The sequence below is a fragment of the Microtus oregoni genome, unplaced genomic scaffold, assembly GCF_018167655.1.
Source record: "Microtus oregoni isolate MIOR12 unplaced genomic scaffold, Mior012 000025F_ref0000491, whole genome shotgun sequence".
Lineage (NCBI taxonomy): Eukaryota > Metazoa > Chordata > Mammalia > Rodentia > Cricetidae > Microtus > Microtus oregoni.
In genome coordinates, this window is record NW_024543084.1 from 9,510,880 (window position 1) to 9,527,218 (window position 16,339).

General features: G+C 43.2%; 1 protein-coding gene across 3 annotated transcripts in view; it reads right to left on the reverse strand.

Annotated features, from left to right (window-relative positions):
* The window catches only part of Camsap1 (calmodulin regulated spectrin associated protein 1), a 66,225-nt gene that overhangs the window by 24,425 nt on the left and 25,461 nt on the right, over positions 1 to 16,339 (reverse strand). Inside the window, exons 4-6 of one of the 3 annotated variants that reach the window (XM_041674298.1) lie at positions 7,273 to 7,353; positions 6,298 to 6,330; positions 3,733 to 3,874 (exon numbers count right to left, since the gene is read on the reverse strand). In XM_041674298.1, the coding sequence (XP_041530232.1) occupies positions 3,733 to 3,874; positions 6,298 to 6,330; positions 7,273 to 7,353 (256 nt within the window). Of the gene's footprint in view, positions 1 to 3,732; positions 3,875 to 6,297; positions 6,331 to 7,272; positions 7,354 to 16,339 lie in introns of those variants that run through there. The other 2 variants (XM_041674299.1, XM_041674300.1) reach the window with 2 other exon arrangements.

Sequence of the window (16,339 nt, forward strand, 5' to 3'; positions counted from 1 at the left end):
GTCCTTAAGACAAGTTTCTGTGAAGAAAACGCCTTCCCTGTGTTGCATGTGGAACAAGTAAAAGTCTTAATGAAATCCAGCAAGGAAGTAGGCTTAATGATACAGGTGACTGGAGGAAGCTCACACAAAATCTCTGGTCACCTCACTGCTGCTTGTCCCATGCTGAAGTCTGAGACTATGACTTACAGGCTCAGTCTCCCCCAAGTGTGTTATATCCCCAGTCTTTGGACATGGAGGGTATTGCTGGAAGCAAAGGGGGACCCAGACTCTCACCGATCTTCAGACTGACTTTCAAAGACACCCCCATGTATGACTGCTAGCCAAAGTCCTTCCATCTTCCTGTGACAGCTTCAGAATTCTGGCTGGTGAATTGCACTGATTCTCTGGCTTGACCTCCTCTGTACTTCTGTTTTACTTCTTGGCTAGCCAGCTCCTTAGAGCCTAGAACTTCAGTTGCTCACTCTACAGACAGTCACAAAACTTCATTTTTCTTCCCTTTACTTTTCTCTGGGATTGTGTCAGATTTTTTTAGGTTGCTGCAATGAACCTAGTTCATTCATTCCCAAGTTCCTTACTTTCAGACAAACACAGTCACCTCACTTACAGCACACTTCAGGCTGTGTCCTATAGTTCCTCTAGTTGTTCACTTGTTCAATACCTAATCCACATCCGTTTACCCTACATGTTATTTTATTTTTTTAAATAATTCATTTGAATTTATTTTATATACATTGTTGTGAAGGTGTCGGATCCCCTGGAACTAGAGTTACAGACAGTTGTGAGCTGTCATATGGGTGCTGGGATTTGAACCCAGGTCCTCTGGAAGAGCAGCCAGTGCTCTTAACCTCTGCACCATCTTCTCTCCAGTCCCAGTGTTATTTTAAATGGTTGTTACCTATCAGTGAAAACATATAAAAAGCCCCCACTCTTGTAGCTCTTACCCACCAGTTCTGACTTCTCTTACTCATGGAGCATTTATACATATTGCCCCTGGTCTCCAAGTATTACAGAAAGGAGCTAGCTGTCTTTGTTACTGATTTCTAATGTTCTGAACTAGTAAGAACATAAGCTTTGGAATCTGTTGCAATTTCTTATGTGGCTTTGATCAAGTTCTCTCTTTTTTTAAAAAAAAATGATTTATTTATTTATTCTATGTATATAAGTGCTCTATCTGCACAAATGTCTGCATCCAACTATAGATGGTTGTAAGCCTGTGGCTGCTGGGAGTTGAACTCACGACCTCTGAAACATCAGCTGGTACTCTTAACTACTGAGCCATCTTTCTGACCCACCTAGGTCTTTTTGTTTTTTTCAGGCGTGGTCTCAATTATGTGACCCTGACCAGCCTGGACCTGGCTTTGTAAACCAGGCTTGTCCTTTAACTCAGTTTTGCCTATCTCTGCTTCTTGAGTGTGTATGGGGGGGGGGGGGGGGGGAACACAACACTAAATACAGATGTGTCCCACCACACCTGGCCCAGGGTCATTATTTGCAAATATTTGTGTATATGGAGGCCAGGGCACAACTTGCAGGAATCAGTTCTGTCATTCCACCCTGTGTGTTCTGGATCTGAATTCAGGTCATCAGGCTTGGCAGTAAGCACTTTTACCCCGTCCATCTTGCCAGCCGTGATCAATTATTTTTATTTAGTGTTAGCACAGTATCTGGTACAATAAATGTAGTCTGCCACTTTTGTATTCAAGTCTTCTATGGTATTACCAAATTCCTGCTTCTGTCAGTTTCAGTTAGCTATGTGTGGCTTGTCAGCTTCTTCATGTAATTCTGCCCTTTTGTTTCCAATAATGATGTTAGGCCCAATATTACTTTCTGCCATAAGGTCCTCAAAAGGCAGGTTAAAAAGCAGGGTACAGGCCAGGCATGGTGGCACATGCCTTTAATCCCAGTAACTCAAGAGGAAGAAGCAGGAGGATCTCTGTGAATCTGAGGTTAGCCTGGTCGATATACTGAGTTCCAGGACAGTCAGGGCTATGTAGAGACCTTGTCTCAGACAGAGAAGCAAACAAAGCAGACAAGTGGAGACGGAGCTGTAGATGTAAAAGGAGATGGCAAAGCACAACAGGCAGTGGTGCGTGTATCTCTAACTCTCAGAAGGCAGGAGGAACACATGTTCAAGGACAGTCTAGAATACCTAGAGCTTCAGGTCAGCTGGAGCTGCAGTGCAGAAGGGGAAAGCCCCAAAACTCTGAGCTGGAGTGCCCGCCCTACCCTCTTCCCTACCGTTTCTATTTCTTTCTTTATGTCCCCCCATGTTTTAAGCAGTCTATGCTCTTCCACCTAAGTCTTGGCCTTAAACCTGTGTGACATTTAAGAGCTCCACTGAGGCACATTTCCTTGGAAAATGTGGTTTCTGAAGATGGGCCAGAGTGTTGCTAACACTAAACCAGTTTTACTTTCAGTGCTGGGGAAGAAACCTGGTGCCTTTGCAAGCTATATATAAGCATTAAATTACTGAGCTATACCCCAGAAAACATTATTCCTTTTCTGTGTGATACAGGAGACTGAGCCCAAGGACTCAGTCATGCTAAGTAAGTGAATACCACTGAATTATTTCCCCAGAATTGTTTTTTGTTTTGTGGACCTGGCCTCCCTCTCACTCACTTCTTAGTCCTTCAGAGACACAGGTACTTGAAGAGTCTCCTTGCATTTTCCTGGGTGAGCTAGGACTTTTCTGGTACTCTTCCCCAAAAAGTCCTAGTCATAGGACCAAGGCCAGCTGGATGTGAGGAGCTCATTGTCCACCTGCAGCTTTTATCCTCCTGGAACCTGAAGCTCTTCCTGTTTTTCTTTTAAACTATTTTATCATTTTTTAAAATTATTTTTATGTGCATTGGTGTTTTACCACAGTTGGCAGTGCCCTGGAACTGGAGTTACAGTTTTAAGCTGCTATGTAGGTGCTGGGAATTGAACTCAGGGCCTCTGGAAGACTGCTGAGTCATCCCTCTAGCCCTTTTCCCTGTCCTACAAGTCACCTCTGTATCTGTAAAGAATGTATTATCTTGCGATTCCATGCCTGGAGTAGGCATAACACCAGCCTAAGATGTCCAGGGCTAAAGTCTGAGGCAATGTCCAGTAGAGGCACTAGTGGGGTCCCTAGCCTTCTACCTGCCCACACCAAACTAAAGGTACTTAGGACACCGAGCCACTGACAACTGGTGCTTCCACATCACCTTAGCAGGTCTGCACCAAGCCCTTCACAACCACTCACATTCCTCCTCCCCTGCAGGACACAATCACCTAGAAAGAGGTTTTCGGGCATCAGGCGAAGGCAGGAGACAAACTGATTCTAGCATTCATCCTTTTGTCTTCAGAAAGGTCTACAGAGTTGTTTATTTTTGGTCTGACAAGGGGTCTCATTTATTCAGCCCAGGCTGATCCTGGTCAAAACTCAGCCTACCAAATGCCAGAATTACAGGTGTGTGCCACCCTGTCCGGCTTACTTTCTAGGTGTTTCAAAATAAAGAAGGATTTTAAATCTCACACACTCTGAAACAGAGGCAAAGTCACAAAATACAATGACATATTATCCAAATATCAATGGGCAATTTCCACATCACATACGATGCAGAGATACTTGGTCTCTCGGCATTTCTAGGTATGTGGTAGTATGCCAGCTGATACAGGGACTCCATACTAATTCCTTGGGTTTTCCTTGCATATTAAATGCACACTGTTCCCTTTCAGGTCTATTCAGGGGAAGCATTCTCCACTCACCATCCAGTTTCATCTGCTCTGGGCAATAATAGTGAACCACCGCTAAGAGAGCAGCGCCATCACTGCCGTCTCTCATCAAGTCCTCCAACAACGGGAAGTAGGGTGACTGCCTAGCGGAAAGGTGCTCTCGCCGATAGCGGACCTGCAGTTGATAAAAGGAAAATGGTCTCTGCGTGTGAGATCACTTCACCCTGTGTATGTTATAGGCACACTGCTAGAGTAAGATTTACACCAAGCCTAGAGCCACATAAAGACCAACTGTTATTGCCTAGAAAAATTAAGACTGTGTGGATGATATCCTCTGTCCAGAATAAACAAGTCAGATCCAGGACTGGGGTCCATGGGTACACTGGATGGCAGAGATCCACTGCTAACACTACCAGGGCCAGTCTAACTCTAAACTGACTCTGGCAGTGGACACACATGGGAAGGAGACAAAACGCACATCTACACTATTATAAGCCAATGCATTACAAACTAATGAGAAACAAGTTAAACAGTGAGCATTCAGAGGTTGAAAGACCCAAGCTACAGGCACTTTTCTAAGTATTATCAAGATTAGCATTGATCATTAATAAAATAGCATTAATTGATTGCTTGAGAAATTTCAGAAACCAGGTTCAACAAATTTCTCACATTTCCACGCCAGTCACCAAGAACTGCAAGAGAAACATCAGGACTAAAACCTGCAAGATCATCAAGCAAATGCCAGGCCGAGGCTCCCCATGTTCACACCTGAGGAAGCCTCCTGTCAGTATTCTAAGCACCATAGTCCAAGCCTCTCTGCCCATGGTCAGAGAGAACTTAGCAAAGAGGGCTGCTCAGTGAAGAGACAACTGCCCCAGAGCTGCAGTGTACTGCTCGTCTGTGTCAGTGCTCAGGGCAGGATAACCAGTCACATTTCCTCCAGAGGGGGCACATACACAACAGAAACTAAAAAAGAAGAAAGCCAGCACCTGTCTATAACAAGAACTGTTGGTTTCTGAGAGTTCTGCAGGTGAATCCAAATCAAAAAATCATCTTAGAATCTAGACTTCAAGCTGATGCCTCTACAGAAATTCGAAATAACCAGTAGTGATGCTTGCCAGAAAACACAACAGATCCCCTAGGATTTAGCAACAAGGCTTGTTTTGTGTTGACTGTATATTCCAACATACATTTTAACTTGTTTCTCAGAGCCCATGACATGTACTATCACAGGGAACCCGCCTCATACTGTACCACACGTGCAAAGTCCACAGGTTCCAGCATGCAATGCATCACAGCATGCTCCAGGCCAGGCTTTCACGGAGAGAGCAGACAGGGAGTGAGCAGGCATGCAGTAAAGCAAATGATGTCTTGAGTAAAGATGGATGGTATGGGTAAAAATTAGGCTGACACTGAACTACAGGGGCGCAGGAGGCTCACATGACTATTTTGCTCACCCACAGCTTCAAACTTTTATTGTGAAATGTTCAGATAAAACCCATAATCTGTTAATCTTTACCACACTTTTTCTTATTGGTCTATTTACTAAACATAGGACACCCACAGCCTCTCTAACAAAGGCAAGATAAGGGAGATTAATTTTGGTTATATTTCTCTTTTTTCATGAAACTTATCTGAAACCAAACCTCTCTGACACCTGAGTTTGTGAGCCTTTGCCTTAGTCAAACTCAGGACTCAAACACCTGTTAAGCATGCCTTCTCCTTCTAACACATCATCAGGCAGTACAACCTACGATTACATAAGCTTTTTGTAGCCCACGGCCATGGGTCCAAGTGAGAACCCAAAGGACAATCTGGGCCAAATAATGAAGCTACAGGATCCAAGCAAAGGGCACATTCAAAACCATCTGCAAAGAGATATGTGCCCAAAAGTTCACATGAAAAGGCACCACTTGGCACCAGGCATATAAGGACAGTGACAAACTGGCCCACTTCCAGAATTGGTCACCAGTGAGGTACTGCTGAAATTACTAAATATAATCCTGGTTTCTAAAATTTGTATTAAAATTATTTCAGTAGCCCTGCATCTGAACTGACCTAACTCAGATCGCAGAATCTGAGTTGACTTCCATATAGGCCTGAGGGATGGTAACAAGGAACCATATCAAGACACACCAGCAAGAGTACTTTCTGCAGCCCGCCTGTGCCCTCAGTGGGGGAACACCTTCCCAACCTGACAGCCTAGGATATAGGTAGTAGGAAAGGTCACGGTAGATACCACCTCTCAGGCAAAGTAGCAGCAAGAAAAAAGGTTAAGGATTGATGCCAGTCACTAGGTCACCGTCAGACTCTTGAGGTCTACGAGGAAAGACTGTTTCCTGTCAGCTATGCTACACTGGTTACTTAGGGATCACTTAGAACCTGGGGGAAATGGACATGGCAATTCCAAAGTGCCACATAACAAAGCCCATCAGCGTGGCCAGCAGGGCTCATGCTAGAGAAGATGTAACACAACCCCCAGGTGGACATTTAAACAAACAAACAAAAACCCAGTCTTGAGTGCGAGCAATTTAATGGAAGCGCATGATGGCAACAAGATGGCTTTGCAGATTGCGCCTGGTGGCCTGGGTCACTTACGGGTACTAACTTCCAATACCACTTGGAGGGAGACTGCTCAGGAAGCGGGAAGGAAGGTGGAAAGGAATGTCAGCACTGTAGGTCCAGGCGTGGCCATGACACACATGCTCACACGAAGAGGTGGAGATAGCCTCTGGTAAGCAAAGGCTTTCCAGTGTGCATGACCTCAGTCGATCACAATACCAGTCAATTCAACTGGAAGATAACTTTTCCCCTTCACAACTCTATCCTTCACAACAGCAAAGAATAGTTCCACACTTGACAAAGTCAGGGACCAGGCTAGAGTTCTGCTCCCTTTGTCTATGCCCATGTGTGTCTGTCCCATCCAAGGATTAGGCAGGCACTCAACCCAACTGACCAGAGCTGGACAATATAGAGAGAAAACCACAAGGGAGAGAATACATGTTGCTCTCAGCAGTAAAACTGTGTCAACAGTCAGGCACTCCTGTGTACACACCACTGACTGTAACACATGGCCTTGGCAAAAGAGAAAATGGCCAGAAATGAGGCCAAAGCCAGAATGTGGGATGAACACACCCATCTGCACCCATTCCAAGGTACACACTTTCCACTGGCTCCAGGCACTGGGCTTCAGACCCCCACCGGCCTCATGAAACCTAACAGGCCATCTCAAGAATCTGCCAAGGCACAGCTACTACAGTTGTTTTCTGCTCAATCTCTTACCTTCAGAAGTTCACTCTCAGCTCAGGCTACATTGTTTCCATTATTGATCCTCCCAAGTCCTCCCAGAATACCCCCTGTTCAAACTATGAACCCTTTTTGGGGGTAGGGACAGAAGACAGGCTGCCCATGGTAACGCCTAATTGAAGCATTGAGAATCAGCCACCAGTAGAATCTAGGAGGCTAGCTTGCTTGGAATGACAAAAATATAGAATGAGCAAGTAGAAACAGACATAATTCTTTACTACTAACATTAACTTAATGTGTTCTGAAGAAATTAAATTTACCCTTTACCTTTTGATGGGCAGGACTTTCCAGTGGCTGCTGTTTTAATTTAACTTCTTTCTCTGTTATCTCTCTCATTTTAAGATTTACCTAAGACAGAAGGAAAATGCATTAAGAAGGCCACTGCTCCCCCATGTCATCCCCTATATCTCCATTTCATCACCAGGAGATCCAGAGCACCTACTGTTAACTCTTAAGACACAAGTGCTATCAGGTCAATTACAAAGATGTAAAAACAGTTGGATTCCATGTGATCCAAGATTTACCAGGACTCACAGGGTCAGCCTGCTCCTGCAAAGAAATCACTGTGCCTCCAAACACCAGTACAAGGCTCTTCCCTCTCCACTGTGGTCATGAAGGTCAGACCCCATGCACACTGTGTACACAGCTGTCTGCTGACAACCCGTAACAATCTACCTAATCTTGGGTCACATCTGACCAGAGAAAGTCAACACAAAATAAAGTTCAACTATAAAACCCAAGCAGTACATCCCTAAAAAAAAAAACAAAAACAAAACAGAGACTTAAGTAATCTCTCTTGAAATTAAGATAGTATCAAATTTCTGTTTATACTGGGTCAGTGAGCTAGTTCAGCAGATAAAGCAGCTGTCACTCTAGCCTAGTATCTAGAGTTCAATCCCTGGAACCCATATAAAGACAGAGGAGAGAGAACAAGCTCCACAAAGTTGTCCTCTGGCTACAACATGCCTGTTGTGTCATATGTGCACCCACACGTAATCCTGCACACAAACAATAATGCCTTAATTTGTATTTATAAAATAATAATTTTATTTTGTAAAAATACACATTAATACCTAGAAGTGGTCAGAGTGATAGTTAGGTGAAAACGTGCATGACTGAGTGGCTCATCAACAAATAAAAAACAGTATTTGAACTACTCTGTAAAACGAATAATAAAAACCCAGAGACAGATATTAGGGTTCAACATGAAGATCAGAAAAGCTAAACAGCCAACCACTGGCTCTTACCTCTACCTCAAACCAAAATGGCAATCCTGCCTCTAGGAAATCTCAGAATGAGACTGAGCAGAGACCTGTCTCCTCCTGTTTTATATTCCTTTCTAGGGCTGGAATTAAAGACATGCAGCACTACCGCCTGGCTTCTATGGCTAACTAGTGTGGCTACTGGAATTAAAGGTGTGCCAAACCACTGCCTGGTCTGTACGGCTGACCAGTGTGGCTGTTTTACTCTCTGATATTCAGGCAAGCTTTATTTATTAAAATACAAATGAAATACCACTACATTACATAACATCAAGAAGGTAGAAAAATCTCTTTAAAACTAAGATAAAGTAGTAAAAGCACTAGCTTTTGCAGATGACCTGGGTTTAAGTTCCAGCACTCGCATAGTAGTTTACAACTGCTTATCTCTGCCCCACACAGGGTAAGGCCATAGGTGCACATAGTCTGTCTGTCTGTCTGTCTGTCTATCTCTATGTGTGTACATGTGCTTGTGCTCACAGTACCACAGTACACACATGGAGGTCAGAAGACAACTTACAGGAAACAGTTCTCTCCTACCATATGGATAAGGACCAGTCTCAGGTTGGCAGACTTGGCAGCAAGGACCCTTATCTGATAAGCCATCTTACCAAGTTAATAGTCAGATTTTTAAAGGAGAGTAAAGCCACTCACAAAAACTAGATGAGGTGGCTCGTGCCTGCTGTCATCTCAGCCCTTGGGAGATGCAGGCAGAAAGACCAGAAGTTCAAGGTCTTCCTCAGCTACAAAGTTGAGTTCCAAACCAGTCTTGGATATATGTGGCCCTTGTTATTACATATATAAAAAAATTTTAAAAGTACTACATAAAATTCTATCTTTGTACCTAAAATGTAAATTAATTTTGTATTTTAAAGGAAAACATACATTATTTTCAGAATCAAGGAGAATAACCACAGCAAAGCAAACCAAGTGTCTGCTGGGAGCCATACAGCCCAGAAAGCACAGGGGAGAGCATAGCAGCTAGGGCAGGAGTGGGCTGAGAGACAGACGGGAGGGGAAGAGAGGATACAAGACACACACCCCCACATTCTGAGGGGGAAGTAAAGCTGACCATGAGAATAGATACTGACTTTTAAAAAATATAATTGGGGCAAGAATTGTCATCTCAGCCCCCAGTGCCTCCTCTTCACCCAAAGACAGATGCTGCCAACCACTGTCTATATCCAGCTGTAGTAGCACCTGAAAAAAAATGTCTATTAAAGTCTCTTCCAGGAAGCCAAGGCTCAGTGAATTCACACCTCGTCTATAAAAACCACTGCAGGAGTTACTAGGTGGGAAGGAAACTGCAGCTGGAAATGTGCAAGTACAGCCAGTTCTCCAAATGGGACCCGGGGACACCTAGAAATCAGAGATCCTGCTGGGATTACACTACTAGGCAAGGTAGTGCACGAAGCTTATCCCAGCACTTGGGAGTTTGAGGTAAGACTGCTGAGAGCTTGAGACCCAGTCTGAGCCACATAGTGAGTTCTAGGCCAATCTAGAATAGCAAAATCCTGTCTCTTAAAAAACGGAGGGATTGGTATAACTCAGTCAGTAGAGTGTCTAATATTCACAAGGCCCTAGGTTCAATTCCTGGTACCACATAAAACTAGGTATAACCCTTGGGGTATGAAGGCAAGAGAACTAGTGGTTCAAATTCATCTTCAACTATATAACAATAACCAGTATGAGACTAGCCTGGGATATGCGATACCCCATTTCAAGATATAAATATAGGCACACACCTTTAATCCAAGCACTTGGGAAGCAAAGACAGACAGATCTCTGTGAGCTCAAGACTTGCCTGATCTACAGAGTGAGTTCCAGGACAGCCAAAGTTATAGAGAGAGACCCTGAATCAATCAATTAATCAGTCAACCAATAAATAAGCAAGCAAGCAAACAAACCAAAAGTAAATAAAAATATATACAAGTTAGGGAGATGGCTCAGTAAGTCCCAGTGTTGAAAGAGGGGGAAGGTGGAAGCTGGTTAGCAAGAAGGTTCAGTGAGTAAAGACACTTGCTACCAAGCCTAACAATATGAGTTCAATCCCTGGACCCACATAGTAGAATTAGAGAGTCAGTCAACTTTCACAAGTTGTCCTCTGACCTCTGTATGGCACCATTAGCACAAGCACACATACTTTTATATACAGACAGATAAAATGTAATTTCTTGGGCTGGAGAGATGGCTCAGTAGTTAAGAGCACTGGCTGCTCTTCCAGAGGTCCTGAGTTCAGTTCCCAGCAAACACATGGTGGCTCAAAACCATCTGTAATGAGATCTGGTGCCCTCCTCTGGTGTTTGCGCATACATGGAGGCAGGGTTGTATACATAATAAATAAATAAGTCTTTAAAAAATGTAATTTCTTTTAAGTTGAGCATGACTAGGTGCACCTGTGGCTGCAGACCACCAGACCCTGAATCTCCTGTCAACAACTGTTTTCTTCTGCTCTGAGCAGCCTGCAGCTGCTCTGAGCTCAAGACCCTGATGGCAGGGGAATGCTTTCTGATGGGTCTGCAACTGAAAGATCCTGAGAGCTGGGGCGTGGCCAGAGCACAATATAAGCTGCCCTTGAACACAATAAAGGAGGCATTCTTGCTTCAAGGAAGACCTGTGTCACTGTCTGTGTGTGTATGTTTAAATCTCCAGGCCCTTGCCCAACTCGAGAACTGTCTCATAATGTGTAGTACCATAGTACACGTAGTACCATAGTACACGTAGTACAGGCCAACAGTACATGTGGCCCCAACACTGTGGGAGGCAAAGAGAAGAGGATCACTGTAGGCCAACCAGTCTAGCCAAAACCAGGTTCAATGAGAGACCCTGTGACACGGGGATAAGGAAAGAAGAGAAGAAATAACATACATCTTCCTCTGGTGTCATTGTACACCTGCACTTAACAATATTCAATGCCCCTCCAACAAAGAGAATATCTTCTTAAAATATCAAGACTCTGTCTTTTTGCAGTGTGGACACCACATGGTCTTTGTGAAGTGCTGTTTCTTCACAACCAGGAAGGGCACAAGAACCAGAAAGCATTGGTCAGCAGCAGCCCCCACAGCAACAACCACAGCTAGTACAAAATAACAGAAAACAAAATAAACAAATGACTGCTGAAAATAAAAGAACTAACTGGATGGGGCTGCCATAAAATGAATTAGACAATGACAGACTCCTAGGAGAAAAATATGTCTCCTATTACCGTGAATATATCACTCTGGTCACAGTAGCCCCTGGCAACCTAACAATGCACGTCATAACCTACAGCAACTCCTATGAAACATTGGAGAACTACAGGTAACCCAAAGAAAGAAAGGAGGGAAGGTTAAAAAAAAAAAAAAAAGATGAGATAACCAGACATCAGGCCAGATGGTAAAATTCAGACACATGGACAATAACACTAATCTAACTGGTCTAAACACTCTAATACAAGTCAGAGGCTATCAAATGAATAAATGAGGATGGCTAACTACAGTGTGTTCAAGAATCCACTTAAACAAAAAGACAACAGAGCAAAAGGGCTGGGTACAGTGGTGCACACCTTTAATACCAGCATTCATGAGGCAGAGGCAGGTGGATTCTGTTGAGTTTGGGGCCAGCCTGGCCTACATAATAAGTTCAAGGCAAGCCAGGCTATATAATGAGATAAACACACACACATACACAAAACAAGTACAAAGAAGGAAAGAGGTAAAGCACAGGCACAAGGCAGCTAGAAAAAAATACTGGGTTCTAAACACAGAAAGCCTCTGGGGACAAGGGCTATTTCTCACTTTTGATAGACACAGCTTAAAGACCAGGGGTTAACTTGTAAAAATGTACAAACCCTAATAACAGACTGAACCTATGAAGAGCAGAGCTGACAAAATGAAGCATGAAGTGGACAACACTGCAGCTCCTGTTCCCCTAGAGAATGACCCTCAGGAGTAGGAAGACTGTAACTAGTGAAGGTACCACCAGCTGCCAAGGGGACTCAGTCACCCCAGGAAATTCAAACCATACCACCAAATTAAACTAGAAATCAAAAAGCAGGGGCTGGAGAGATGGCTCATCAGTTAACAGCAGATACTGCTCTTTAAGGATCTGAGTTTGGTTTCTAGCACTCACCACCACCTGTTACTCTAGCTCCAGGGATCCTATACCTCTGGCCTGAACAGGTACCTGTATTTGCATGCACATACCCCACCCCCACCCCCAGCAGATACATAATAAAAATAATAAGAATAAATCTTTAAAAAATAAAGCCCAAAATACAAAACTGTCTGGAATAAATTCCCTCCAAATATTAAAAATCAAACAAGTCTTTTCAGAAAACCCACTAAACAAGAAACCACAAATGAAACAAAATAAAGGGAATGACGAAGCGCAGCATCGGTAAGTCCACGAGACAAAGCAAAGCACTGCTCCAGGGGATGCACCACCTCATGGCCTCAACAGGAAAAGCGAAGCTCAAGTCTGAAGGAACTAGCTTTCTACCTTAACAACGTACGCAGAGAGTGTGTAATGCTTCCAATAGCTGAAATATTTAATTTTGCTTTTGTTTTTAGTGCTGAGACTAGAACCCAAGGCTTCCTGCACACTAGACAAGCATCTCTGCCCACTGTGCTACTTGCCCAGCCCCTAGAAACAAGGTTCATCTGCTCTCAGCCTAAAGATGAATACTTGACAATACAGATATGCTAACTGGATCTGACCATTACATGGTGCTAAACATCATTGCATAAATATGCTCAGTTGCTATGCACGAGTAACAATCAAGAGGTGAACACTGAGGCTAGGCCAGCAGAAATGCTGGGAACTCTAAGGGCAGCTTGGGCTAAAGAATTAGAACCTATCTCTAAAAAAATAAATTTAAGATAAACCAGGCATTGTTGTGCTAGACAGGCGTGGTGGTGCATTCCTTTAATCCCAACACTCAGGAGGCAGAGGCAGGCAGAGTTGGAGGCCATGCTAGTCTACAAAGCAAGTTGCAGGACAGTTAGGCCTGTTACACAGAGAAACTCTGTCGCAATAAATTAATTAATTAATTAAAGGTGAAACAAAAAAAAAAAGAAGATCAAGGTAAAAGAAGAAAATAAATATTAAATAGCAGAGACATGTAATGCTCGGAAGATAACTGCAGACCACCATCTGGGTCCTGAGGATTAGGGACAAACAAAATGCCGCCTTCTACCACTTCAACTCCACATTCTACAAGAGGTCCTAGCCAATTCCATAAGGGAAAAGGGTTTTTAAATTGTGCTTCTGTAGATTAGCAACAAGCAACTGGAAATGGAACTAAGAAACACCACTTGCAACACAACTCAAAACACTGAAATTCTGGGGATAAATTTCATGAAAAGGACAATGACTGCATTCCTCAACAGGGTAACACATCCATGTCCCCTCAAACTGATCTAGATTCAATGGATTCCCAATCAAAATCCCTACAAGTGCTTTTGTAGAAACGAACAAGTTGATTCTAAAAATTCGTGAGGACACGCAGATAACCTACTAGAGCTGAAACAATTTTTTCTTTAATAAGAATCCAGTTCAAAGACATGTGTTGTCCAAATTCAAGTCATTATTACATTCTACGGTTTGCATAAGCTGCACTCACCTCAAGTGACCATGGAACTAGTCACACCGTTCAATAGACAAGGAACACCTAGAGGCAGACTCCCATGTGCAGCTCAAATGGGTCCCAACGGAGCCGCTGCCACAGTAGCATGTAGAGGAAATAAAAATCTCTGCTACGGGGAGACTCTAACTGCTCTCTGGGCAAAAAGAAGGCAGATTTCATCCCTTCCCTCCTCTTGCACAGTGGATAAACTCAAGGTGCATCAGAAAGCTCAAGGCAAGAGTAAAGACCACTAGAAGGAAGCAAGGGAGCAAATCCTTGAATCTTGGGGCAGTGCAGGAAAACACTTAGCAAGAAAAATGTAAACTGGGCCTCAAAATTCCAGAAACCTTTGCTTTGGTACAGCAATTACTAAGAAATGGTAAGAAGCCAAGACTAAGAAAATCACAACAGACAGTCCTAACAAGGTACACATACTCTTACAACTAGATTAAGACAAACAACCCGGTTAAAAACTGGTTTAAACCAAGAATGATATCACTCAGTTGTAATCACAACATTCAAGAGACTGAGGCAGGAAGACAGAAAGCTCAGGCCAGCTTAGGCTTCACAGAGTTCCAAGCCAGCTTCAACTACAAAGTAAGACCCTATCTCAAACACATAAACAAAATAAATAAAAGTTGTGTAAAACAGCCAAATAAGGATTTGCAAAAATATAAACATCAGGAAACACAAGAGATTCTACTACACAGCCACACAAATGGCCCCAAATCAAAGACCAAGTGATCAAGTACTAATTAACAGTTAGAGCCAAAAGATATCTATCCTGTCCCTGAATTTGGGGCTGGAGAGATGGCTCAGTGGTTAAGAGCATTGCCTGCTCTACCAAAGGTCCTGAGTTCAATTCCCGGCAACCACATGGTGGCTCACAACCATCTATAATGAGGTCTGGTGCCCTCTTCTGGCCTGCAGACATACACACAGACAGAATATTGTATGCAAAATAAATAAAATAAATATTTAAAAAAAAAAAAGGTGTTCACTTAGAAAATATTCTAGCATTTCTTTTTTCTTAAAGACTTAACTAAATGTTGGGTGTGGAATAGGTCTTTAGTTCCAGCACCTGGTGTCAGAGGCAACTGGTGAGACTGAGGCCAGCCTGGTCTAGTGAGACTCTGTCAAAACAATTTAACCAAGAATGTTAAAATACACTCATCTGACCCAGCAATGCTACTAAGTATTTACTCAAAGAAAGAGTACCAGCATCCAGAGACACACACCCAAATGCCCCAGCAGCTTTATTCAAAATAGACAAAAACTGGAAAGCACCCAGATGTCCCTCAGCAGGTGACTGACAAATCATGGCACAATCACATAAAGAAATTCTACAAGGCATAAACAGAACCAAACTACTTACAGCTACATTTGGTGCAGTGAAAGAAGTTACAATAACATTATAAGCAAAACTTGGATGAAGCAAAACTAATCCCATTAAGAAAGCAGATGGGGAGGGGGGGACAGGTAGAGAGATGGTTCAGTGGTTAAGAGCACTAACTGCTCTTCCAGAGGACCTGGGTTCAATTTCCAGCATCTATATGGCAGCTCACAACTGTCTGTTAACTTCAATTCTAAGAAATTCAACACCCTCACAGACATACATACAGGTAAAAGGCAAAACACCAATGCACATAAAATTAGACAGATAGACTGATAGAAAGATAAAAGCAGATGGGTATGAGTCTGGGCCTGGGGGAGGGGCTGGCCGCAAAGGAGCCCAAGGCAGCATTCTACGAATGACAGAAAACTGCCTTGACTGTGGTGGCTATTTAAAGGATACCATCGCTTGTTAAAATGCAAGGAACCATGTCCATACGTGGCATGGTTCATTAGTTATGTTTCAGTAGAGTGAGTTTTAAATCACAGGCATCAGTAAAATCTTGAAGATGAGGATTCAGGAGGTGAAGTGCTTGCTATGCAAGCATGAAGACCTGAGTTCAGATTCCCAGCACTCAACAATCAATCAATCTCAACTCTTGAGATGGAGATAGGATGACCTAAGAGAAATGGCCACATACATACTCTAGCCAATTAGGGAGCAATCCATTCAGTGTAAGCCCCTAGTTAAAAAAACTTGGGTGGCAAGATATTTACAACTTTTGACCTCTTGCTTCCATATGTAGTCAACATATACACACGTATACACATGCAAACACATATATGCATATAATATATAACACACACACACCAAAAAAAGTTAAACGAGCCCCAGAAAGATGGGCCAATGGTACAACTCAGAACACCTACCTAGGAGGTAAGGAAACCCTAAGTGATCACCAGAGATGATTCAGGCCACCTTCAGCATAGAGAACCAAAATGATATACACCTGATCAGCTGTAGTCCTGTGCCAGATTTTCCACCCAAGATGCTCAATCACAGTAGAGGCTGTATCAACCACACCTCAAGCTAGGAGGAGAAAAAGAGTCCAGGACGGCAGAAATGCAGGCAGACTAG